General features: G+C 61.6%; 2 protein-coding genes across 10 annotated transcripts in view; one reads left to right on the forward strand and one right to left on the reverse strand.

Moving 5' to 3' along the window:
* KCNQ1 (potassium voltage-gated channel subfamily Q member 1) overlaps positions 1 to 25,626 on the reverse strand; it is a 321,574-nt gene that overhangs the window by 168,478 nt on the left and 127,470 nt on the right. For 5 of the 9 annotated variants that reach the window (XM_045486311.1, XM_045486308.1, XM_045486306.1 and 2 more), the window contains one exon: positions 13,005 to 13,122. The exons of the other annotated variants lie outside the window; for them this stretch is intronic. In XM_045486311.1, the coding sequence (XP_045342267.1) occupies positions 13,005 to 13,122 (118 nt within the window). The remainder of the gene's footprint in view (positions 1 to 13,004; positions 13,123 to 25,626) is intronic. 9 annotated transcript variants of the gene reach the window in all.
* On the forward strand, positions 5,758 to 24,874 carry LOC123602087 (collagen alpha-1(III) chain-like). Its single transcript, XM_045486312.1, has 2 exons — positions 5,758 to 5,768; positions 17,964 to 24,874. The coding sequence occupies exon 2, from the start codon at positions 22,477 to 22,479 to the stop codon at positions 23,437 to 23,439; it is 963 nt and encodes a 320-aa protein (XP_045342268.1). The 5' UTR covers positions 5,758 to 5,768; positions 17,964 to 22,476; the 3' UTR covers positions 23,440 to 24,874.

A 25,626-nucleotide genomic window follows, 5' to 3' on the forward strand; every position in this document is an offset into this window, starting at 1 on the left:
ATGGGGACAGCCTGAGTTCCCCCCCCCCCCCCGTGTTCCCTCTGGCGCTCTGAATTTGTTCTGCTGTGTGCATGTAAGTCCCGCTTTATCCTTGTTATTATTTTGTAGCGCTGCAGTGGGTCAAGTGTCCTTCCAGGCTGTTCTGGGGGCAGCCCTGGGGAGGGTGCTGGCGGCTGGTGTGGGGGCAGCCCTGGGGGGGGTGCTGGCGGCTGGTGTGGGGGCAGCCCTGGGCGGGCGTGGGGGGCAGCCCTGGGGGGAGGTGCTGGCGGCTGGTGTGGGGGCAGCCCTGGGTGGGAGGCGGGGGGGGGGGGGAGGGGAGCTCGGCCACACGGTGCCACGGGCTCTGGTTCGTGTCACCCGGAGGGGCAGGGCCTACTCCGGCACAAAGGGGGTTTTGACAGCGCAAGGCGGAAGCGGAGAGCAGACCCCGGGCAGGCTCCCAGCGAGCCCACCCCCGCCCCGGTGGGAAGGGTGCCCTCCACCCATCTGCCGAGCCGCAAGCTCTCCTCGGAAACGAAATGTCACGTCTGTCCGGTCGTCATGGAACCTGGAGGCCCGTGATTCTGTAAAGGGAGGACCGTGCACGCCCGTGGTCTGTTCTGACCGCCGCGTCTCATTAAATATTTTAGTTGCGTAACTCCCTCCCCTCCCATTTTCAGGTAATCCTTGATTCTGATTAACAAGACGATGTATTTTTCAATGCATCTGCCTCCTGTCTGTGTCCACTGAAATATCGGGTGATGCGTGCTCACAGTCTAAGCTTGAAAAAGTACTAGAACCCGGACCCTGTTTCACGACCGGGCGTTGTGTGTGTGGCCAGAAACTCGGGGCTGGGGAGGAGCAAGTTATCTGCACTTGTGACACAGCACCGCCTGGACGCTGGGCATCCGGGGCGGGGGGTGGCGCATGGTGTTGGCCGAGCAGGGGGCCCCCGGTCTGTCCCCACTGAGGCACTGCCCCCCGCCCCAACCACCGGGGGAAGGGAATGGAGGGGACACAGAGGCTGACGAGCCCCTCGGGACGTATCCACACTTAGCCTGTTGGGGGGGCTCTGCCCAGGCGTGGGGAGGCTGGGACACAGCGCTGGCGAAGCTGGGCGGGAAGAGGGCAGCCGGGCACCCAGCAGTGTAAGGCCGCGGACAGCAGCAGCCTGTCAGCCCCTGAAGCGAGGCCTGGAAAACTGCTCTGGAGGAAACACAAAGGACTCTCAGACCCTGCAGCCAAGGTGCCCAGCGAGCGTTTTTTTTTTTTTTTTTTTTTTTAACAGCTATTAGGGTGACAAGCCTTTCCAAAGGCCAGCAGTTGGCGAGGGTTTCCAGGAAGCTGGTCTGGCACCAGCCTGGGATTGGAGCAGCTTTAACGAGTTAACTTCAGAAGGAAGGACTCATCAGGGAAGGGTTAAGGTTCAACAAACTTTTTGAATTATTTTGCAAAAAGTCCTGGCTTTCAAATTCAAAGGCTGTTTAGCCTTAAGCCTGAGATTATTCCAAAGGCAACGCGGCCGCACGTTTCTGATTCATTCCTCCAGGGTTTGTCTTAAGTCCTCGGGACAGGCTTTGCGAGGGCCATCCGGGGCCGGGAAGCACACGGGGGTCGCCTCCCCCGTCTCATCAAACACCCCTCCACCCACGCGCCTCGCCCCTGCCAGCGCCCGTGGCCGTGTGTGCACACGCACGCACACGCACACACCTTCCCCAGGCAGGAAGCCGCTCTTTGCCAAGAGCGAATGGAATTCAGATTTCCAGAGGGTGTCCTTGGCCTCCAGCTCCGTAGCCACACGCCGAAGAAAGGTCCTAGTGTGTGTGGCGGGGGCTGCGCGAGAGGGCCCCCCCATCTTTGCTCACGTCTATCTGGGCCCCAAGAAAAACCCACAACTGACTGTGCTCTCCTCAGCCACACCCGGCCTCGGTCACATTCCTTCCCTTCCTGAGCCCACACTGGGTGGCCCCACAACCCAACGTGTACACCTCCCTCCCCACCAGCGGGGAGACCTAGGCCAGGCCCTCACGGGGCAGCCAGCAAGTATGGACGAGGGGACCGCACCCCAAGCCCCGAAGCAGCCGGAAACCACGGAGGGGCCCTCGGGGCTGGGCATCCCACCCGTGGCCGCCTCTCGGCTGTGGGGGGAGAAGATGGGGCTTCCTTCCCTGACCGGCACACCCTGGGGCTGAGCTCCCTGCGGGAAGTCCCTCCTCTTATCCCACCTGTGCCCCCCCCCCCCCCGCTGCAGCACTGGGGTGCTGGCTGCAGATGACCTCCCCCGCCCCCCCCCCCCACACACCCACATACCAGTGAGAAGCACTGCCCCCTCCCCCCACCCAGGCTGGGCCTTCAGGCCCTGGGATCTGGCATCCTCGGGAGTTAAACATTTACAGACGGAGACCCACACCAGCCCAGTCAATGAGACAAGCCCATGATCAGCCACACACGGTGGACAGGCTGGTCACGCTTCGCTTCTGTTTGACCCAAGTCACGGGGACCTTGCCACCTGTGCGGCCAGGTAGCGACAGGTGGACGGTGCGGTCCTTCTGTAGGTCACGGGAGCCGACGAGGGCTGTGAGCAGCGGGAAGGAGCCTTTGCGGTGTTCCGGGTGCGCGGCGCCCAGGGAGGCCTGGCGCCCAGGCAGTGGCGGCTCTGAGTCCAGGCCAAGCTGCGCTCCGCTCGGACAGGCCCTTTGTTTGCTCCGGAGACTGTTTCCAAAAGCGGCAGACTCCCGGGGGCTCGCATTTCTGCCTGGGGAGAGGCTGCAGCTTTGCAGCCCGGGCTTTTGGCCCCGCTCAGGGCTTCGCTGGTGCTCCTGAGACGGGAGTGGGGGCACCTCTGCCCCGGTCTTGCCACTGGGGCCTCTGGCTGGGCACCGTGAGGTCCCGCCGTGGCCCGCGAGGCCACCTTCACTGTTCCTTCTGGCCAGCTCAGACCTCACGGGTTAGCACCGGCCTCTGCTCCCCAGTCTGGCCTGCGGTGGGCCCGCCTGGGGGACACTGTTCCCCATCCCTTGGGGGAGGGCCTGCGGGTGGGAGAATCAGCAGGGTAAGGAGCAGGTGTGGGGCACGGAGGGGCACAGGATCCAGAGGCTGGAGCCCAGGGCCCGGCCCCGGCTCTGTCGACAGCTGGCATATTCTCTGGGCAGGGACCCCTCAGGGACTGGTCCCTGGGACTCTGGGGCTCCCGGGACCGGGAGCTCCCCGGGACTCCCATTTCCCAGTTTGTCCATCTCCTGACACGTACAGACACATTTTCCCACCCCCGAGCCCGGCCACGTGGTCTGGAGAAGTCCACTCCCCAGGGCAGGAGACGGCTGGGTGGTGGCGAGGCCCATAGGCACGGAGCTGCCGTGGACCGTGGGGTCACCGGGGAGGACGTCTCCAGGGGAGTCCCTCTGAGTCTCCCGGGCGGTTCGCCCCCAGCCCCTACACACACAGCCGGCACTCCATCCTACTGGGAGCCCGTTTTCCTGATCCCGACGCCACCCCATCTCACGAGCCTGGCCCCTGCTCCTGCTGCGGACTCTCCGGGGGGGGGGGGGAGCCCGCATGCTTGGCTGGGGGGGGGGGTCGCAGGGCAGTTCAAAAAGAACAGCAGAAAGAAGAAAAAAAGCATTCAAGTGTTTCAAAGTGGAAAAGATTCTGTTCGATGTGACAAATCCAGAAACTCTGAGACACAAGCCTACCCCCAGAAGGCCTGAGAGCAAGGACAGGCAGGGGAAGAAAGGCGCCCTTGGGCCACCGAGTGGCAGGCACTGGGCCCCAGAGCCGCCCGGGGCTGGGCCGGGAGACAAGCCTAGGGCACGTTCAAAGGCTTGAAGCCAGAGGTACAGAGCCTGGCTGACTGACGAATCAAGAGGGGGCCACTCTGCGGGGAGCTGCCCACCTCCTCTCGGGGGGGCCTGGCTCTCGGGGGACAGCAGGCCAGGTAACCGTGGGGAAGGACCGCCCCTGAGCGTGCGTGCGTGTGTGTGTGTGTGTGTGTGTGTGCGTGTAGCTGTGCGCTCTCTGCAAGACCTTACCTCCCACCCATCTTCCAGCAGCCTCCCCCCGCCCCCCCGGGAAGTCGCCCCACTCCCTGCCTCAGTTTCCCCAGCAGGGCACTGTTGAGGCAGGTATCCTGCTTCGGCTGCCGGCCAGTCTGATATCTCGCCCACGATTCAGTTCCCAAGTCTTGGAAGGCAAATCCGGTAGAGTCAAAGTTGCCTTTGAAAATCCCTTGAATTGCCCCTAAAAAGAAAAAAACCCAGCGCTCGGGGCTCTGTGCACACCCCCACTCCGCCGCCCTCGTGCCCACGGAGGCGGGGGGCCCTGAGTGCAGACATCCAGGACCCTCCCAGTGCTGTCTTTAAAGGGAGCCTCCAGAGCTGCGGCCCATGTGAAGAGATTACTTATCGAGATCAAAGCAAACGCGGGGTCAGGGCTAAGGGTGTGGGGATGACGTGGACGCCAGACTCCGAGGCTGGATCCGGACTCCTGTCTCCTTCTGCCACCACTTGTCTTTCCCCTTTCCTCCATGAGGACTTCCTTCCCAGCTGGTGCCCCAGGCCTCCCGTGGGCCATCCAGACCTCACAGATTTACAGCCAGACCTCCGCCCTGTGGTCCGCCCCTGCCCAGGATGCCTGCCTTGTCCCAAAAGGGCCGGCACATCTCGAGAACGGATGCCTCTGGGGGGCTCTGGGCCCGCAGCAGGAACTGTGACCCTGGGCCTGTCACTCCGCGTCCCGGGAAGGCAGCTCGGCCCTGCCCAAGCCATCCGGGAGCCCCCCAGGTAGCCTGTAGGTCTGTGAGGCCCCTTGCCCTCCTTGCCTGGTGGTGCCCGGGGCCGTGGCGTGTGGAGACGCTGACCGTGCAGGATTCTCCCTGGAGGAGGCGGCCGCAGAGACTGCCAGCCGGCACGCAGACAGGTCTCCGCGCGCCGTTCCCTCCCGCCGGCGAAGAGAGGGGCACGGGCCGACGCCACGCCCCCTGTCGCCTCTCTCCCCCTGCCGGCCCTCAGGCTACCGGCCCGGGTTCCACCTCACAGACCTGGGCTCCCACAGAGACGGCGTGTCTGCACGAGCCCCGGCTCTGCCCCTGCCTCACGGGGACACTGGCAGGGCCGGGCGCGGTGAACGGGCGCACCGACCCACAAGGACGCAAGCTGTGCGTCTCGGCTAAGGGCAGCCTCCCCTCCCGACCCTGACACAAGAGCTGGACGCACAGAGCAGGGCTCCGTCGGTGTGGGCTCTAAGCACCTGGACGCCAGCAAGCCTGGGAACGCGGCCGCCGCGTTCCGGCCGTCGCCCTGCTGGGCACCACTGGGCACCAGTGAGCTGCCCAGAGAATGAGGGCTAGACCTCCATCCCCGCCTCGCACAGGGCCCAGGGAGGGCGGGACACACGGCCCACGCCGCCCCTCGCTCTGCCGCAAGCCTGTGCTGTCCTCGGCGGGTGGGCCCGGCCGTGACGGGCGTGAACGGCCCAAGCATGTTGGGGCACGTGTGGCCGCTCCGGGGCACGGTCCTCGGGCCCCCCTCGCCCCACCGCTGAGCAGCAGGACGGCGGGCCCAGGCCTCTCCCTGCACCTCCACGGGAGCCAGGGGCCCCGACGGTCCCGGACCCCCTTTCCCAGCTACTCGAGGCTACTAGAGGTTGTGAACTTGCCTCCAGCCCATCTCGAGGCCCGGGGCTCAACGGCCTCCGGGTACATCTTGTTAAGGACAGTCCCTGATATCCCCATGGGTACGTGGCAGTTTCAGAAGCTCTCGGGTGAAGGAAGGGATGTCCCCATGGGCTCTTCCGTCCCAGGGGGACGTTTTATACTGGCTGACATTTATCAGGCATGTTCCTGAATTAGGTGCAAGGCCAGACTCCCGACCACGTGTCCTCAAGGGCTCATACCAGCACCGTGAGAACCCACCTCCGGTGTCTACAAGAGGGCACCAGGGCCCAGGGAGGCCAGCAGACTGCCCCGGTGTCCTGCAGGCAGGACATGATCCATGCTGGCCAGGGCTCCCGCGAATGCAGCGTCTCTGGGCTTGGTGGACATACAAACATCAGCTGACGAGGAATAAATCTCAGACACACCGCTCACCATCGCTGCACGGAAAACTACAGGCCACGAAAAGAGAAGTAAGTCCTAAGTAAACGAGGGACGCATCGGGGCCACAGTCGCAAAGACTCGATCCTGCAAAGATGGTCACCCTCCCCACAGTCGTCTAGAGAAGCCCCCCCCCCCACCTACAGGAGGTTTTCTGGGGCGACCGGCTGTGGGTGGAGGGGTGGGCCAAATGGACACAGGCCAGCGGCGAAGCAGGGGACCTGGCCGGGGCCTTCCCCACCGGCTGTCAAGACCCGGGATCGGAGCACGGGGACCGTGAGGCATGGCCCTGGCGAACTACAGTCTGACCAGCGGGACCAGATGGGGTTCCGAAGCCGAGGTCCGCACAGACAGCGAGCCGGAGGGTGACGGGGTGGGCCTGGCGGGGCAGCGGGGGAAGGATGGGCTTTCCGGTGAAGGGTGCTGAGCCCGCCTGCGCAGCCCGGTGGGGGAGAATGTACCTTGACCTCGGCCTCACATTGGACGCAGAAATGGATTCCAGATGCCCTGCAGATCCACACGGGGAAGGTGAGCTAATAAAGCTTCAGAAAAAACCAGAGTATCTTTATGACCTTGGAGCAGTCAACGTGTCTCTAATAGGACACAAACGGCACCATCCGGAGAGGAAATGTTTGATTAACTGAATCACATTAGGAGTTCACTTAAAGTTCTGTTCGTCAAAAGACACCCTCAGGAGAAGGGAAGACGACGGAAGAGGGGGAGGCGGCCCTTACGTGCCGTGTACGTACGTGGGCGTGGGTGGGCTTGGGCACGCGCGTTTCTGACGCCCGTCCTAGCCAGGCAACGTAAAGGCAGAAAGAACGAAGTGCTGTAAACGGATGAGAAAAGGCCCCCCGAAACGAAGCGGGCCGGAGACACGAGCACGTTCCTGGAGGACAGTAGGCGCGGAATAAAAGACGACAGAACGGGCTCGCCTGCACCAGCCCCCGGATCCCAGAGCGCTGCTGCGAGCCCTGCCCCCTGCCCCTGCGTCCCCAGCACGGTTGAAAGGGGCCGTGAAAAAGGCCCGGTGCTGGTGACGCTGCGGAACGGGCCCGCCGCCCCGCCGCCGCGGTGGGGGGCAGCAGCTAGGCGGTGTTGTTGAACCCGAGCCTAGCAGCCCCACGCCTGGGCGTATTCTCACCAGACGTGCAGCCTGCTCTCGCCCCGGGAAGCCCGTGCGGGACGCTCTTAGCACCGACGGTAACAGCCCGGCGCTGGAAACCGTCCACGTGGCCGCCGGCAACGGGATGGAGGAACCCCGCGGAGGGCCGGCCGGCAGGCACCGCTCTCTGCGGCCGCGCGGCCCGGCTCCGGGAAGGCAGACGTGCCGGTGGGTGTGCGCCCTGTGCGAGTCTGTCTGCGGAAGGTTCGGGAACGGGCGCGGCTGAGCGGTGCCGCTGGCAGCCGGGACGGTGGTTACCCTCCGAAGGCATGGCGGGGACTGGGGACACGGGGGCTTCCTGGGAACCTGCCTGCTAGTCACGTGGGGCCCGGGGTGAACGGAGCCGAGTCCCGTGGAGACCTGCGTGCTCGTCTCCTTCCACTGGAAAGTGGAAAACACTCTCTATGCAAGGACTGCCCTCTCTGAGCCGGCCCGGCCCCCAACCCCTTCCGCCCCCCACGCAGGCCTCCCGACCCGGCTGCCTTAGGGCTCGGTCTCCCCTCGCAGGTTTAGGCACAGCACATAGAGAAGCCGTGGGGGTACCCGCGGCCACCGCAGATGTCTCCATAGCAACACCAGCGTGACCTCTGGAGTCACTGCAGTCCTCCAGCCGCCTCTAGCAAGTGGATGCCCTCCTGTCCCTGACCTCCTCCAGCACTGCCTGCCTGGCCGGGCGGGCCTCACCAAAGCCCTGCCCTTGGAGAGCGCGGAGCCCCGCCATGGGAGTGGCCCGGGGCCAGGAGTTCACTGTCACGGTCCCCAGAGGACGTAAGAAGCCTTCCGCTTTCCTCTGGGCCTTCCACCTAGAAGAGGGCCCACTCCCCGGAGCAGGGGCCTCAGGGGCCGGCCTGCAGCTGGGCCGGTGCAGGCTGGGAGCCAGATCGAGGGCATCTGATTCCTAGTCCCGTCCCTTTCCCACTGAGCCACTCCGCCTCGCTTTTAATTTAATTAGGAGAACATTTAATCCCCCCGTGCATTTCAGAGACGGGTCTGAGCTGGCCGGGGCTGCGAGGCTCTGACTCAGGCAGCTCCACACGGCACTCCCGGGCGGGCTCCCACGGGGTTTCCTTGGCACCTCGTGCGGACGGAGGTGGTCTGGAGCTCCGAGAAGACAGGACACCGGTCCGGAAAGAGACCGGTCTCTAATGTGCCTGGAAGGCCCCCTCCCTTTTCCCCCTGTTCTCTGGCCCCGAAGCAGCCTCGTCGTCCTTCCCCACCAAGGTTTGCAGAACAAGGAGGTGGCCACTCACACAGTGCCTGGGCCTCCACCAGGGCCCGCGGGAGCGAGCCGCAGCTGGCCCTGGGGTCCCTGAAATGCCCCTGGCAACCCTGGTCCCATCCAAAGAGCTAGCCCTGCCGTCCCTGGAGCTGAGTACAGGGCCGAGCCTTGTGACACTTGCCCCGTTTCCAGCAGGCGTGGGGCTGGCCCTGACCTCCCCGGCAAACGCAGAATTCAGGTGACCTTAGTAGTGACATGGGTGAAAGCTGGGCCGCGGGGGCCTTGCTGGAAAAGGGAGATCGAGCGTCTCGGCATGAGACGCAGGGCCCAGGAGAAAGCCGGAGACACGGAAACTCTAATTAAGGCACACGGGGCTGGTTTTGCTCAAGGACCTACAGGCTGTCCTGTCCCAGGACGGCCCACAAGCACATAGTTGCTCGTGGCCACCTGGTAGGGGCCCCGCAGTGCCCCAGCCTCAGCTCTGCCTTCCCTGGAAGGCCCTCCCCCTGCCCATCTGTGCCCAGGGTGTCCCGCTATACTGTCCCCGGCGGAGCAGGACGGGCTGGGGGCGACTGGTAGACAGGAGCTGAGCCTCGCCTGTCCAGGATGCTGTGACAGAAGACACAGAGGGGGCCGGTGTCACCACTTCTGGAGGCACCCGTCGGGGGGGGGGGGGGGCCACAGGCGGCAGCGGTCCTGGTGGGCCTCGCCTCTCACACAACCTGCCTTGGGTGTCTGCGTGCAGCAGTGGGACAGACGTGGACTCCTGGCCATGCTTGGCTGGCTTGGCCGCAGGGGTGGAGGGGGCTTCGTGGAAACGGCTGCCGTGTCCCAAGGCCCCTGGGAGAGGGGCACCCAGGCCACACCCGTACGCGATCCCAGTCAGGGCCTCATGCTGAGGCCAGTTCGGCCTAGCTGCCCACTCAGGTGTGCTAACAGGTATGCCGAGGCACCCACACCCCTCACCACCTCATCTCAGGTGAGGCCGGCCTGGCCCCGGTGCGGGTCCTGCCTGCCGGCGGGTGGGAGCCACGTCTCGGAGCCCCTCCCAGCCTGGGGCTTCAGGACTCCTAGGGAGAGAGCCTGAGAGGAGACAGAGCCCCAGAAGGGTCCCAGGCCCCATACTCGGGGCTCAGGGAGCTGGTGTGGAGGCCCCGACAGCCAGAGGGCTTGGCTGCCTGGGCCTCCCTGGGGTGAGGTTGGCCGAGCAGATGTTGGGAAGACGGGTGGGAATCTGATGGCTGCAGATGGGGACGCACAAGGATGCACACAGAGGTGCCCCCCCCCCCCCGCCACTGTCCTGTCAGTGGCCACAAGGCAGTAGATGGGGCAGGAGCCCAGGAACTCCTCCCGGCTCCTGTTGGGGGCAGGGCTCCCCTCCTCTCTCAGAGTTGGGGAGGGGGCTTTCCCGCCCCCCCCCCCATTGTCCTAGATGCCCCATCTCTACCTTACGCCGGCCCCTCGGAAACCCTGTGGCAAGGCTCTGGGTGGGGGATGCAGGTGTGCACGGGGCTCCCTTCCACTGGCCCTGGAAGGCGGTCGGCCTGGAAGGGGTGCATCAGGCTGTGGCCCAGCTCCCTAGAGCTGGGGGCGGGGCAGGGCTGCATGGGGTCTCCGGGGCTCGCGTAGGGGGCTGGGGTGGCCGAGAGCACTCTGTCTCCCTAACACGGTACGCCCCGGCGACTCCCTAGATCGCACCAGGGCTGCTCAGGGCCCCCGGCTCCCCGCCCCTCATCCCGGCCAGAGGCCCCGGAAAGAGGAGCTTCGCCCAGCCCCAGGGACCTTCCCGTAATCAAGGCTGCAGTGACCTCACCTCCCTGGGGCCCAACGGGTGGGGAGAGCTTGAGATGGAAACAAAATGTGTCTTTATTTATGCTTTTAATTTGAATCCTGGATCCGACCCAACGTGGTAATACATTGAACATCAGTAAAACGCTGGAGAAGGATGAATCTGTTTGTCAGCAACTGCTTCCCACCCTCTCTGCCCCCCGCGAGACCCCCGTGCACACCCCTGCCCCTCTCACACACACCAAGGCAGGTGCCCGCGGGGCCGGGCTGCCTGCAGCAGCCTTGATGTGTCCCCAAGCAGCCGGAGCTGTTTAGTTGGGGGCATCCGTCAGGAGTGCCGGGCAGGAGGTGAAGGCACGGAAGGCAGTCGTGGCGCCCCCAGAGCCACCTCTGCCAGCCGTGGGGGGGGGCCTCTGCTCAGCCTGCAGCCTCGGGGGCGTCTAGGTTCTGAGGCCCCCCCACCTCTCCCTGGGCCCACGTCACACGCCCTTCACCGGGGCTCCCCAGGGCACAGCACCCCGTACTAAGGACACGTTCACGCAGATGCCCTGCGGTCTCCACCTTGACCCTGACCTGATGGGACAGCGATGCCTTGAGGTGGCCCCTCTACTGACACCTCGGCTCCCTGCTCCCAGCACCCACCACAGACCAAGTGTGGTGGACAGATCTGCTGGGAGAAGCCCTTATAGGTTCTAGCATGGGGACCCGGCTGGGTAAGGACTGGGGTGTAGGCCCAGACAGCACCGGGGGTGACAGGAGACACCCCCCCTCCCCCAGCCCACCCCCCAGCCAACCTGCCACACTGGGAGTGCTGGCCCGAGAAGGCCCACGGCGGGCGTTTGGGACGGCGAAGCACCCAATCCGCAGCGAGCATCTGGGCCGCTCCGGTCTGACGGCCGCAGTTTTAGGAGAGAAGTGGCCCAGTGCCCCTGATGACACTGCCTCTGCTGGCTTGGATCGCCTCCCGGGGCTCCCCAGGCAGGTGGGCAGGCCGTGGCCCCGGGAAGCTTGGTGCATGCTGACGGCCCTCACCCCGAAGGGGTGACTGTTGAGGGCAGCTGCGGGCTTGGCTGTGGGCCTCCTGGATCCCCAGTCCTTTATCACCCTCACCCCGGGCCTCCCTGTGGGGATCTCGCAGGGCCAGGGAGCTGGTGAGGCAGCCCCGTCCTTCCAGGGTGGGACTCCTTGTGTGTGTCGAGGGGCTGGGCCACGGCTGGGAGAATGAACGGGCTGACGGGAGAGAGCGGCGAGAAGGGGCAGCGGGAACCGTGATGCCCGCGTGGAATCCACCTGCCTGAGGGTCATGGCTGTCCCTGCCCCGAGTAGCCACTGCCACCGGAGTCGCACACAACACCAGCCACGGAACGCCGGCTTTTACCACCCCGCGGTCTCTCTTGTGCCCTGGACTCTGAAAACGCCTCGGCCCAAGTGCTTAAGTCCGCACTCTGCCTTCGGGCCCCGGCCTGGACCCGCACGGCCTGGCTTCCCTGGCCGTTCACACCTCTGCCCTGGCGCATTCGCCCAGCAAGCCTGTCTGGTCATCTCCAGGGTGGATGGGAGCCCAGAAGCCCCCTCCGCTGCCGGGTCCACGAGGAGTAGTCGCCCCTGCTTCCCAGGGCCCCAGCGGGCTCACGCGAGTCCGGTAAACAGGTCCTGCGCACACTGCCCTCCCCCCCCACCACCACCGGGTGAGGCCTGACCCCCCGTGAGCCTGGGGGGAGGGGGTGCTGCGCAGGGAAAGACGGTGGGCAGGTCCTGTCCTGCCTGATCACGGTACCATCTTGAGACAGTCCTGCCTTCCTCTTTCGCTGGCCACCCGACTCCGCCAGTCCCGCGTGGGCAGCCAGGAGGCCCTGCCGTTTGGGTCCCGGCTGTCTCAGTCCCCGGTCACCTGCCGGGCAGAGGCGGCAGGCCTAGGGCCTCGCTCTGACAGAGGCACACACGGCTCACGACAACCCTGAGACCCTGGGAGAACGGACACACCCTCCAGAGAAACGTCCGTGGAGAGGAAACCGTGTCAGCAAGTGACTCTGGGAAGGGCTGAGGGGAGCGCGCGCGTCCCAACACAGAAGGACTCCTCCGGGGAGTCCCCGACGGGGCGGCGGCCAGACAGCGCCCGAGTGCCCCACTGACCCCACCACGTGCTGTCACCACTGGGTGCCCCTGCCGGGAGCACTGAGTCATACATCGCAAGGGAATCACACCATGGCCGGGCCCTGGGGATTGGCCTGGCCATGCCGGGATGGCGGGGGAGGACGGGCGTGCGTCCCAGGCCAGCTGTGCCTCGGGGGAAGGCCAAGTGGAAGGCGTGGAAAATCAGCCATTTCCTCCACCTGAAGGAGCCCCTGAGGACAGCAGCGGCATCTGCCCCTTGGCTCTGGCCAGGGTTCTACGGGGAAACGCTGCTGAAAAACAAAGTCGTCTCTCTTTTGGGGGGCGGGGGAGGGGGCGAGGGGAGAGAAAAACAATCTTCTCAGACGCTGAAAGCACAAAAACAAGTGGAAAACGATCAGTTTGGTTTTCCATAAGTCCAAACAAGAGGATCGTGTTCCCAGACTTGGCGGGAGGCGCCCCCGCTCTCCTCCCCGCTCGGTGCCTGGGCGCTGGAGCCGGCCCCTGGCCGCCGGTGGCCCCCAGGGTGCCGAGGGCGGGCGGCAAGCGGCGGGCTCCGGGAGAGCAGGCCTGGGCCCCGGAGCGGCACCGAGGCGGCCCTCTTGAGCCCCGCGCCCCTCCAGCCCGTTCTCCGCGGGCGAGCGGCCACTCACTGTGACACGTGCGTGATGGGGACCAGCGGCGTCTCCCCCTCCAGATCCAGGTCCTCGGCCACGCTGTTGGTTCTCAAAAAGTGGGTCGTGCTCACTTCCAGCAGCATGGGGCTCTTCACTGTGGGCAAAGGTGTGGGGCAGCACGTTAGGCCTCCACGCAAGGCTCGCCGGGGAAGGGCCCGGGGCTGGCCAGAGCCGGGCTTGCGTGTCCGCCCCCCGCCCCGCCGCGGGGCAGACCTGCACACCCCGAGCCCTCCCACAGACTGACAGGACATGCGCCTGCAGGGATGCTCGAGGGACGGGGACGGTACACGGGGCCTCCGCACGGGGATCCGGTGTGGGGGTTGAGGCGGCCCCCCCCGAGCCCGAGGCTGGGGACCGGTGGAGGGCCCCCGACACCCGGGCAGGGCGAGGGCGCAGCCCGGGTGTCTAGGTCTGTCTCCGGGTTCACCCTGAACGTTCAGGCACAACGATAAAACACGGCCGACAGGCACAGGTCCGGTGAGGGACCCGGACCCCCGCCACCATGCCGTCCCCGTCACGCAGACGGAGGGCCTCACGTCAGCGGAGACCCAGGGCAGTCGCGTTCCTGCCCGCAAGGAGTGGCAAGCCTGGGAGAGAGGGGCAGCCGGTGAGCTCCCGGCCCCTCGCTCGGTTCACAGCGTCACACCTGCGACCCACACCCGCCACGAAGGGTCAGCGTAACGTTCAGGCTCCCGGGCCCACCCCCTACAGTCTGGTGCTGGTGCTCAGCGCTGCTGAGAATACGTTATCCGTGCCCTGATTCTCAGTGTGGATTGATTTTTTTCCCTTCAGTTGACGTTTTTATTGTAAAAGAAATTAAGTACTCATTGTAGAAAGTGACACAGTTCAAAGGTCCACGAAGGCTCTCCTCCAAGGTCAACCACCGACGGGATTCCTAGCTCATCTCTCTCTGCCCAGCGGCCGCTGACACCAGGTAAGACCTCTTTTTTTTTTTTTTTTTAACCCACATGGGACAGTGCTGTCCCTGTCACTCTGAGACACGCTCATCTCATTTTTCTGCAGGTATACAGATGTGGGGCTGCGTTTTGGTAGTTGGATAATAGTCTGTGGTTCACGCCTGCCACGGTTAACTCAACCATTCGGTGTTTGATAGCTCCTTAGGCTCTCTTAGCTTTAAGCCATTACTTTGAGTCGATGCTGAGCCACCCGTTTGTATGAAAACCTGACACCGGGGCTGGGTGAGAGGGTGCTCCCCAGGTAATTTTAATAGATGTTGCTGGATTGCTTTCCCAAGAAACTAGCAATTCAGACTCCACCAGCAAGCGGTGTGTGAATATGACAGCTCCCCCACATCCAGGCGCGAGCCAGCCGTTGGCACCCTTCCCCGGGGCGTGCCACGCGTGGATGAAGACCGGATCTGGTTTTCCTTTTGTGCTGAATGCCTTTTGCGGCTTGGAGGCCATTTGCATTTCCTTTTGCAGAATTGCCTGTTCATATCTCTTGCCCATTTTTGCTTGTCAATCTGTAGGAAGTGTTTATATATTAAAGATGTTAACTTTTTGTGACATCAGGCATGGATATCTCCCCCCGTCAATCTTTGGTCTTTCGGCCCTTAGGATGGTTGTTTCTATCATAGAGAGTGTTTTATGTGTTTAAGGTGATAACAGCTATCTTTTGTTTTGTGAAAAAGGAAGATCTTCCCACTTCAGAGTAATACGGCTGCCTCCTAAATTATTTGTAATGTAAACGTATGAATGTTGTGTGTGTGTGTAAGTTTTAACACATTTGGCATTTCTGCGTAACGTTACGGGTGATCGTCAACAATCTGAAAACGTAAAGGTATTGGATACGCTCCTAAGAGACTAAAGCATAAACTAAAATTTCTTGAGAAAAATCACAAAAGAAAATCTCCGGACCTCGGGTTTGGCGCTGAGTTTTGAAGCACAAGACTACAGGCTCAATCTGCGAGGGGCAGAAATGGAAACGTTGGACTTGATCAAAATCCCCGGCATTTGCTGTGCAAAAGACGCCGCTAAGGGACGCAGAGATAAGCCACGGGCTTGAAGAGAGCGTTTCCACGTCAGCTGTTTGGGCAAGGGCTTGTATCTAGAACATACAAAGAACTCGTGCAAGCAGATAGCAGGAAAGCCCCCGACCCGATTTATGAAGTGAGTTACAAGCAAGTACCTAAAAAGATGCCCAGCTCAGTCGACACCGGCAGCTGTTAGGGAAACGCAAGTTAAAACCACAGCGAGCTGCCACGGCACCCTCACCAGAATGGCCGAAATCAAAAAACAGAAACCGAAGCCTGACGTTGCCACGCAAGCAGGAGGACACGGAGCGCCCGGAACTCTCCAGCCGCTGGCGGAAGTGCAGAACGATGCAGCCACCTTGGAAAAGACTCGGGCGGTCTCTTACAGAGTTGACCGTGCACTTGCCATGTGATCCAGGAGTCCTTCTCCCAGGGACTTACCCAAGCAAGTCGGAAATCCACGTTCACAAACACCTGTACGTAAGCGTGCGCAGCAATGTCGCTCACAGTCGCCAAAACCCGGCAACAGCCGAGATGTCCTTCAGTCGGTGAAGGGACATACCGCCACGTCCGTATAGTGCAACAGCACCCAGGACCCGAAGGAAAGGAACTAAGAGGTCCTGCGGCAACGTGGGGGACGCTCGGACGCATTTTGCTCAGCAGTGAGAGAAGCCAGATGTAAAAGGCCGCACATTATATGATTCCATTTCTATGACATTCTGGAAAAGGCAAAACTACAAGGACATAAACCAGATCAATGGTTGCTAGTGTTTGGGAGGGGGGAGTATCTGACTTCCAAAGGCACGCTCAAGGAAACTCCTAGAGCTGTCGAACTCCTTCGTAGGGTGCTGTGGTGGGGGACACACGAATCCAGGCATCTGTCAAAACCCACAGGGCTGCAGATCTCCAGGAATGAATTTTACTGTATACAAAGGAAAAAAAAAAAAAAAAAAAGCCCCAGCCAGCCTGTTGGAGGGTCCTAGGAATGAAAGCAGACCGTGAAAAAAGTGAGTTCCGTGTTAGGAACGTATGACAGTACCTACCACACGGCACGGAGAGGAAGGGAAGGAGGAGGCGGCCTACGAAGCCTTGGGAAACAGTCCCTTGACTGCCATAACCGTTAGCGCTCCGGCCGGTACTTACGCTTCTGGGGGGGAGGGGGGAACCGCACATACACGGGTTAAACAAATAAGTAAAGAAAGTAACACACCGAGTGTGTGTGTGGAGTGGGTGGGCGGGGCAGGAAGGAGTCCTGTGGCCAGAAATGTTGGTATGAACTCCTACTTCGCTAAATATACCACACGTGTGTACTCGGGCTGCGTGCACACACCCCCTGGCCCTGCCCACTGGGAAGTCCAGAAGCAGTGACGGCCCAGGAGCAGCGGTCACACCCTGTACCAGACCTGGTGCCTGAAAGTCACTCGCTTCCCGGTAAAAGGAACCAGGGCTCTCTGGCCAAATGAGGATTCTGGGGCAAGGCACATACATGACGAGCCTCAAGCGCTGTTCAGCGCCAGAAAGGAAGGGGACACGTAAAACACAAGTGGAAGGGACGGGAGACATGTCAGATGGACGCAGGAGCTAACCCAAAAGGACTGTCAATCCAATGGCCAAAGCTAGAACGTTTTGAGCGACACAAATAAATAATAGTATTGAATTCCGGCCCAAAAAAGAGGTAGGCCTGAGTCCGTACGGATACAAATCAACAAACAAACGACCGCGAGAGAGGGACAAATCTTTCTCCACGGATGGACGGTCAAATTGGCAGGTGAAACTTCAAGGAGAAACTTCAGAGTGTCTAGCCTCAGATATTTCCTTGCCGCTGTGGTGGCTGTGACAGCTGTTCCCTCCACACTCTTGTCCTGGGGGAGGTGGGGCACGAGCCCCCTCCCCTAGAGTACAGCCGACTCAGGACTCGCTCCAACCTCCAGGCTCTGGAAACGGGAAACCGGTGCCCGGGCAGCAGAGGGACCTGTCTGACACCATCTCAACCGCACGGGTCATGGTTAGCAACACCAGTGACAGACCATGCTGATGTCGTGGACCCTGATACGACGGGGTGGGCAAAGCTGACTTCCGTGGCATTCTCCCCCCAGACCTGTACCCCCAGTCTCCCGAGATGCCAGACAAACCCGGACGTATTCCTCAAGCGTCAAGGCCGACGAAAACCAAGGGAGGACCGAGGAGGCGTTTTTGCAGATCGGAAGAGATCTGCTGGACAGGAGCGCACTCGGTAACCGTGCTCGGTGGGTCTTGGGACGGAAAAAGGACATTAGTAGTCGAACTGGGAAAATCCACACGAGTGAGCTGGACTGTGCCTCATAATAGTGTTGCAACTTCTTAGTTTTAATAACGGTGCAATGATTACAGAAGGCGGGGGCATTAGGGGAGGCTGGCAAAAGTGGGGGTGGGGACTGCTAGTTTTGCCTTTCATGTAAATAAAAAAAAGCATTCTGAAAGCTGAAGCAAAAAACTAAAAAACCCTGAGGTCAAAAGATGAGCAAATCCTGTATACGATCGTAGGGAAAATCCTTTGGCATTCATGAAGGACGTACAAGCGCTCTAAGGGGGAATTGCCAAACCTTAGTGAGAGGCGTTCAGGAAGATAGAACTGAATTCGGAAAGACGCTTTTGCTCCGTTGTCGAGAAGGCTCCGTAGCGAAGAGTCTCCTCAGACCTTCACACCCCTGGCACCCGATTCTACAATCGGTCTGGAAAAGCAAAAAGCTAAATCGACCACGTTCTTGAAGCGCAGCGGGGTAGGAGCGCTCGCTCCACCAGGCACCGGCGTTTCTCGAAAAGCCATGGTCATCGAGACGGCGTGTTGTGGATATGGAGCATGGCGGCCGGGCCAGCAGGACGGGGCCGAGTGCCCGGAAATAGCCCACCCGCACAGGGACGCCTAGCTGTGTACCCCAGGCGGCCTCACGCGGCAGGCAGAGGATGTCTGGGGACAGCTGGCCGTCCATGTGGGAGAAACGTCCCATCGGACCCTCATGCCGCACACCAAAACTTCATTCTGAGCATTCCGGGCGACTGAAGACCTAACGAAGACAAGCAAAGCTCTGAAGCCTGTGGAACCGAATCTAGAATAGAGTCATGACCTCAGGCTTTGGAAGGGCTTCCTGAGAGTTACGATATCCACGCGGGGAAAGACCGGTGGGTTCCGCGACACTAAAACTGAGACCTGGTCATCAAGCACCACCTTCCAGGGTGAAGAGACGGCTGCAGAGGAATGGTGCCCTTGAAGTACAAAGAACTCATGCGGATCTGTAAGAAAAATACAAACAATCTAAGGAGAAATGGGCAACAGGCACGTCACCAAGGAGGGATCAGAATGTCCTGAGAGCACGTGCAAAGGTGCTGTGCCTTGACTAGCAGTCAGAGAGCTGTAAATAAACTCGGAGCTCACGGCCCGTGGGGGTGAGGGGCAGACTTCCAGCAGGAAACCGCACAGACATGACTTAGTCACACCCGGGAGAAGGGCTGAGCGAAGGGATCTCTGCCCGTGACATTCCCAGAGAGCACAGGAAAGTGACCGGTAAGCCTCGAAGAATGTGTCTACATTTAGAGGCTCACAGGCCTGGGACCTGGCGGGAGCACTGGCTGCCCCATCTCAGAGGCTCGGGGCTGAGATTCAAGTGCCCTGGGTTATATTATACAGTTGTCAAGTGACAGGGCTGAAGCTTCGTCCAGGATTCAAATGTTCTTTCAAAAAAAAAAAAAAAAAAGGAAAGGAAAAAGAACACAAATACATATTTTCATGTCTGCATCACTTGTATACAGAAGGCGAGAGCGGCGGAACGGTGGCTGGAAAGTGGGGCTGCTTTCTGAGCACCCGAGGTGACAAGTGCCATCTCCAAAGCCCCGCGGGCCAAGGGCGAGCCACCTGACCCCTGAGAAGCACCCGGCCCTGGTGTTTTCGGAAATTAAAATGTGCACGTCGGTTGGCTGTCCAGGGCGGGTGGGGCCCGCGCCTGCCAGAGAAGAATGTGCGCTGTTTGGTTTAATCCTGGGAACAGCACAGGGGCCCCGCAGCGAGGGGCAGCGAGGGGTTCCACAGGTGTGTTTTTCCAAACCGAAAGGGAGGGCGCTGCTCTCCCCGTTTCTGTGTCACAGACCGCGGGCTCTGCCTCCCCCACCACGGGCAGGCAGGGGCCAGGGCCCTAGACCACCTCCCTGGTCCCCAGCTGCAGCGGCTGGGGGGAGGGGAAGCGGGTTCTCCGCAGGTACAGCGACACACTGCCCCCTTCAGGCGAGGGCCCCTGGGAGGGCAAGTGCCGGTCCCGAGAGGCTCGCAACCCCGACCTCCGAGGGGCCGGACATGAGGACAGACAAGGGACGGCCAGGCCTGGCCGGGCCCGGGGCGGAGCCCACAGGGCAGCTCATCCGGACCCCGGGCTCCCGGGAGGGCCGGACCCTGGGGAGGAGAGGGCTGCGCCCTGCTCCCGGCGACAGTGAAGTCATACTTCCATTAAGACCGTCCCAGTTCTCCGATGCTTTAATTCCTTGGCCGCCTTTGCCTGGTCTAGGCCAGAATCTGGGCCTCAGTTTTCAGGGCAGAACAATTGTGTTTTCTAGGAAAATGGGAGGTCTGGGATGGCGAGCAGAGCCTCTGGCTTGGCGACCAGCACAGCTGGCCATGCGGGCTGCCAAGGCTCACCCTCCCCCCAGAGGACGGAACCCAGCAGTGCAGCAGCTCCCTTCCCGGCCAGCAGCCCTGCTCAGGAGGGCGATTTAAAGTTCCTTTAAAAAAAAATACGGGCACAGAAAAAAGACTGGAAGGAAATACACCAAAATGCTAGCTGTGTCCGTGTTTGGGTGAAGAGACGGGTGGGCGATTTCCGTCTCCTAACTTCTTGTGTCCGTGTGTCTTACTCTGGGCGTGCGGCGCGTTCCCCACGGCGGGAGGCGGCAATTTGTGGGTGTCCCTGCGTGCGTGCCCTGCCCTCCCTCCCCCGGCCCCGCACTCCCCATCCTCCACCCGGAGCCCCAACCGGCCACACGCGTGCCCGAGGCCTTCGGTCCCCGCCGCACACCAGGTCTTGTGTCCTTTGACCCCACGCAGCCCCCTCACCCACACGGCCAGGCCGGCTGAGCCCCGACTCGGGGGCATGCCTGGCTCCCCCGAGATGCGGGAGGGGGCTCCCATCTCCCCATCTGATGCTCGGGTATGACCTCGTTCTACTGCCCCAGCAGCCCCATGGGAGATCACAGCTCCCATCTCTGTATCTAGATGAGCAGGAAGGTTCTGAGAGGCTACAAATTGTGCCTCAGGTCACGCAGACCAGGCCGGGCCTCCAGCACCAAGTCGGAGTCCAGCCCCTCCCCTTCCCCCAGCACTCCACCCCCGCCCGCCCTCTGCCCTCCACCCCGGGGAGAATCTGCCTGGTAAAGTCACCCGCCCTGCCTCGTGACTGATTAAAATCCTGCATAATCTCCCAGGTGTAACCCAAGTCCTCGGTCCCCAAAGCTCTCCCGCCCCCGCCCCTGCACGGGCCCTCAGGTCTGGGCCAGGACCTCGCCTGTCACCTCCCGTCTTCCCTCCAGGCCTCAGGCACAGGCGTGTTGTTCCCGGGGCGGCTTGTCCCACAGGGGTAGACACAAGCTGCCCCTGTCCTTCCCCAGTCCAAGCCCCCCTCCCTACCCCCCTCCCCTGAAATCCACCCCCCCCCCCCCCGGCGGATTTGCCAAAGCCCTGTAGATCTACACCGTGAACGCACACCCCCTCCCCAGGGCATCCGGACAGCTGCAGCCAGGCCCTGCGTGACATCGCTGAGCCGCGGCCCCGGGCCTGTGCCAGCTGCCTGTGCCCGGCTCACAGACCCCGAGCCAGCACGGCCGTGCCGCCACCTGTGTCTCCACTCAGAGGCGAGAAGTAAGGGACATGGGCAGAAAGTGTAAAAGCCGTTCCCACAACAGCTGCCAGGAACGGGCGAGGAGCGGAGCGAAAATGTATATTCACAGCTGGCACCCGGTCCCGCTAGGAAAATACCTTGCTTGAGTGGACACCTGTTGTTTTCGCCTGCCCGGCAGCCAGGCCCGGCTTTGGGAACAGCTTCTCGAATCTTCCCTTAGGGAGCGGCCCCTTCCCCGCTCCCAGGTGCCCACTGGCTGTCCCCAGAGGGGGCCTGTGGCCCAGGTCTTGGCCTTCAGAGGCAGGCCTGAGGATGGCCTGTACCCTGGCTCTCGTTGGGCCCAGACTCTGGCAGGAAGCACGGGGAAAGAGACGGCCTCTGTCTGCTGGGTGTGCTGAGCTGGCGGCCATCTTGTCCCCCTGGGAAGCGGCTGCCTGAGGCCAACCCGTCCCAGGGGCCAGAGCACAGAGGGAGCAGGGCGGGTGGGGGAGAGTGGGAACGAGCAAGGCCGATCATCCCAGCCCCGGGGTCCAGCTGTGTCTGAAACAGCTGGGTCCAGATGTACGAGCCAAAAAATGTCCCTTTTGTGCTTCAGCTCGGTTGAGTTTGGGGTTCCATCGTTTGTTACCGAGACAGTCCTCAGGAATGTGTGTGACCGACAGGGGTGAGGCGTGGGCCCCAAGGGATGGATCTGGGGAGTCCAGATCACAGGAGAACTTGGGAGGCCCTGGGCAGAGGGGATGAAGGCGGGCCTGGGGACCCCTTGGGAAGGGGCTCCCGCAAGCTGGTGGCTGGCTTTCTCCCGCTGGGGTGCGAGCCCCGTCTCTCCACCCCTTCGGTGGGAGAGGACGGGTGTCCCTGACGGTGGAACGGGCCGGGTTTCCCGTCCAGTCGAGGACACGTGCGTGGACGTGTCACAGCGGCGGTGTGGGAGACGGGGGCGGCCTTGGCAGCCCCGGCCAGCCCCGGGGACCCCGGGCTTCCCACGGGCCCGGCGTGGAGGGCGCCGAGGACCCTCCCCAGCGGCCCCCCTCCCCGCAGAGCCTGCAGGCCCCAGCACACTCAGCTCCGACGGGGACCAGAGACGTCTGTGCGCCCGAGGGTGGGGTCTGCAGAGCGGGGGCGCCGGGGAGGCCAGGCCAGGGTCGGCAGAAAGGGAGCAGCACCGCCGCCCACACGACCCTGCGACCCTCTGGGGTCTCCGTGCTCCGGGAAGTCACTGTCCGAGCCTCCCCAGACACGGTTTCAGGGGGACGGTTCCCGGCAGCGAGAGCGGCCCCGGGAAACGTTAATATACAATGGAATCTGGGCTGAGCACTGTCTTCTCCAAGAGTTGAGCTCACAGGACATTCCCAAGAAACCTCTGGAGAGGTGGGGAGGAAAGTTTCTGGAGGTCTTTGGATGAAGAAAACAAAAAAGTGGCCTTGATTTTCAAGGCAAAATTACAGAGGGAGAAAAAAATGTTTTTAATCTAATTAAGAGCGATGTTTTCACCTTCCTCACCACAGCACGGAAACATGCCAGCTCCTCACTTCACACAATAATCACGGCAATTAGTGAGGGAGAAGCCTTGGAAGCCGGTGCAGATGTTCTCAGAATGTTTAATGGGGAAATGAGTTGCAGGCCTCGTTCTCAGCATCCGGCTCCAGGCCCTGGCTACCAAGTCCAGACATCTGCTCGGGCCCCACCCCCAGGCCCCGAGGGCGCGGGCTTGAGAAACACGAGTCCCTTCCCAGGCCGCCTCCCAGCCAGGCCAGAGCTGGGGCCGAGAGGCTCCCCACGGCTCCCCAGGCCGGAGCCTGGACAGTCAGAGGCACCCCAGAGCCGGGGGTGGGGGGGGTGGGGGGCCCCATGTCAAAATCATGTTAACAACCCATGTCAGAAACCATCAACTCGGCCCGGCTCCCCCACCCCGACCCCGCTGGCTGCAGGAGGGCTGGGGGGACTGGGAGAGGGCAAGGGGGCCCCGAGGGGAGCGCAGCCACGCACCCCACCTCGGGGCACGGAAAGGCACGGGGGCGTCGGGCCGGCACGGCCGCACGGGCCCCCTTCCGACGCTGCCGGCCTCTTGGCGGGCCCAGGAGTCAAAGTGGTCAAGCGTGAGGAACTTCCAGTCATTGGAGAAAACGTGGAGAAGCGAGGAAGACGCTTCCTTGAGGACCAGTCGGTTCCAGATGGCGAGGGGCACGTGGCTGGCCTCATCTGGCTGCGGGAGCGACTCAGCCCCGTGTGGGTCGGGCGGCCCAACCAAGCCTCCCAGAGGGGACACGGCGGCAAATGCCACACGGCCCCTGCTCCCCGGGACGCTTGGGCGGCGCCAGGCCCCGCCCGTGCGCCCACAGCACGCCCGTTCCAGACCCGCCAAACCTGCCACATGCTTTTGCGAGCACCGTCTCTGACCCTGGGGCCCGCTCGGCCGCACACGGGCTGGGCCAGAGGCGGCGAGGGGCAGCCCCCCGGCAGGCAGACAGACACCCCGGCCACCTTAGCCGCTGGTGGGGGCAGCTCTGGGTGCTCTGTGCAGCTCCCCGGCCGCCCACCACGGAGCTCTCCTCAATAAGCGTCCTGCGTGAGGGTTCCTGAATCGGGCTCTGTATCCAGTGGAACTGACCCAAGACACTGTGGCAGGAAGCCACCGGAGCATTTTAAGCAGGACAGCGGCAAGGTCCACTTCATGTTTAAGGAATTCCCTCGGGTCGCTGTGTGAAGAATGGGGGGGGGCGGGTGGGAGGCAGGGCCGGAGTCGGAGTGACCGGCGAAGGGGGCAGGGCAGCAGCCTGGACCAGGAGGGTGGCCGGAGAGGAGACGAGGCACGGGGTGGGCACGGCCCAGGAAGTTGACAAGACGCGGTGACGGGTCGGACAGACGCCCTAAGAAGGAGGCACGGGTCCGGACGACCTCCGGCCAGGTCTGCGGAGCAGAGGCTCCCTGCTCCCTTCAGGCCTCTGAACCGACCCTCTGCCGGGACACGGGACCAAGACGTGCCGATGAGAGCAGACCCGAGTGTGCCTCCAGCCGCGCCAGGAGTCCGCGCACGAGGGCCTCGGGTCTCCTGCGGGTGGACAGACGAACCCGCCTCGAGCGGTGCTCCCGCCGTCGCGAGCCTGTGGACGCAGAGGCGGGAGGTGAAGGCTAAGGCGCTCAGTCAAGAACGGGAACGTTGAGAGGCCTCGGCAAGGAGAGAGGAGTGTGTACCTTCAAGGACCCTTCCCTTCGGAGGCCTTGGAAAGTCAAGCAAAACCTGCCAGAATCAACGTGGCAGAGTCACAGAAGGCGGCGACTTGGAAGTGGGCGGGACGAACCGTGGCGTTTCCACCTGCCCTTGCCAACCTCCCCCCACCCCGCCCCCGGCTCGGTGGCATCTTGAGGGCAAGTTCACATTCCCAGTGTCGGGGGCCCTGATCCTCGGTTCTGGAAGGAGCAGAGTAGTGAAAGTGGGCGGAGGGAGCCCAGCAACTTTCAGCCACTGGGACAGGTTCCAGTTGAGGGACACAACAGAGCATAGAAAGCCTGGGGGCAAAGCTGGACAAAACAGTGTCTTTTGGAAATCAGGCCGCTCAGAAAGCACCGTGTCTACTGAGAGATTGAGAAAATCCAAGCTCGCGCCCAGGGCAGGACGCATGCTTTGGAGAGTCCCGAGAACATGCCAAGCTTTCGCCGCCGGCTGAGCTCTGTGCTCGCCCCAAACAAGAGGTGAAGGCTAAGGCAGAGTTGAAGAGCCTGGACTTTGGACGCAGAAGTACCCCCGCACAAAGCAAACCTGCAAAGATGGGAAGAGTCTTTTATTTCTCCCTGTCCCCAGTTCTCCCTCTGTTTTTCTGACCCCTGGAAACCAAGGAAAAGCTTTGTGAAAACACAAACTGGGCACGAACCAAAGGAACTTCAGAGACCAAACACAACAGAGTTTACAGATCTCACAAAAATGCGTTAGAAGTCACTAAGCAGCTACAGCCCACGGCAAAAAAAAAAAAAAAAAAAAAAAGTCTTAAGGGAAAGAATCTGCTATCTAGAGTTGCTGCATATGATATTTAGAATACCCAGTTTTCAACAAAAAGTTACGAAACATGTAAAGAAACAGAGTATGGCCCATTTACAGAAAAGACAAGCAGCTAGTGTTCCTGAGGAAGCACAGACATCAAACTTACTAGACAGGCTTTTAATCCACTTTCTTAGAAAGGCTCAAAGAACTGAAAGAAATCATAGACAGAAGTCAAGGGAACCAGGAGAACAACACATGAACAAATGCCTAATGTAAATGAAGATAAAGTATAAAAAGAAATGAAACAAATTCTGGAACTGCAAAGCATAATAGCTGAAATGAAAAACACGGTAGAGGGTTTCACTAGCCTGTTTGAACAGACGGAGGAGTCAGCGAAGACAAAGACAGGTCAGTTGAAATTATCCAGTCTAAGGAACAGAAGGAAAAAATGTGAAGGCATAAGGAACGGACCCTAAGGACCCGTGAGACACCATTAAGCATACCAAAATATCCATCATGAGACCCCTGGAAGGAGAGGTGAAGGTGAGCACGTCATAACCAAACTGCTAAAAGACAAAGAACCACGAAAAGAGTGAGAGCTGATATACCGTGTATGGAAACACACAATAAGGTCGATGTCAGATGTCCCCTCAGGAAGCATGGAGGCCAGAAGGGAGTGGGATGACACTTTTCAAGCGGTGAGAGAAAAAGGAGTCGAGGATTCTATATCTGGTAAAATTACCTTTCAACAATGAGGGGACACTGTCT

Source organism: Leopardus geoffroyi, chromosome D1 (assembly GCF_018350155.1).
Source record: "Leopardus geoffroyi isolate Oge1 chromosome D1, O.geoffroyi_Oge1_pat1.0, whole genome shotgun sequence".
Lineage (NCBI taxonomy): Eukaryota > Metazoa > Chordata > Mammalia > Carnivora > Felidae > Leopardus > Leopardus geoffroyi.

Coding starts and splice junctions, on each gene's coding strand:
- LOC123602087 (XM_045486312.1), top strand. CDS start 22,477: ATGTTTAATGGGGAAATGAGTTGCAGGCCTCGTTCTCAGCATCCGGCT.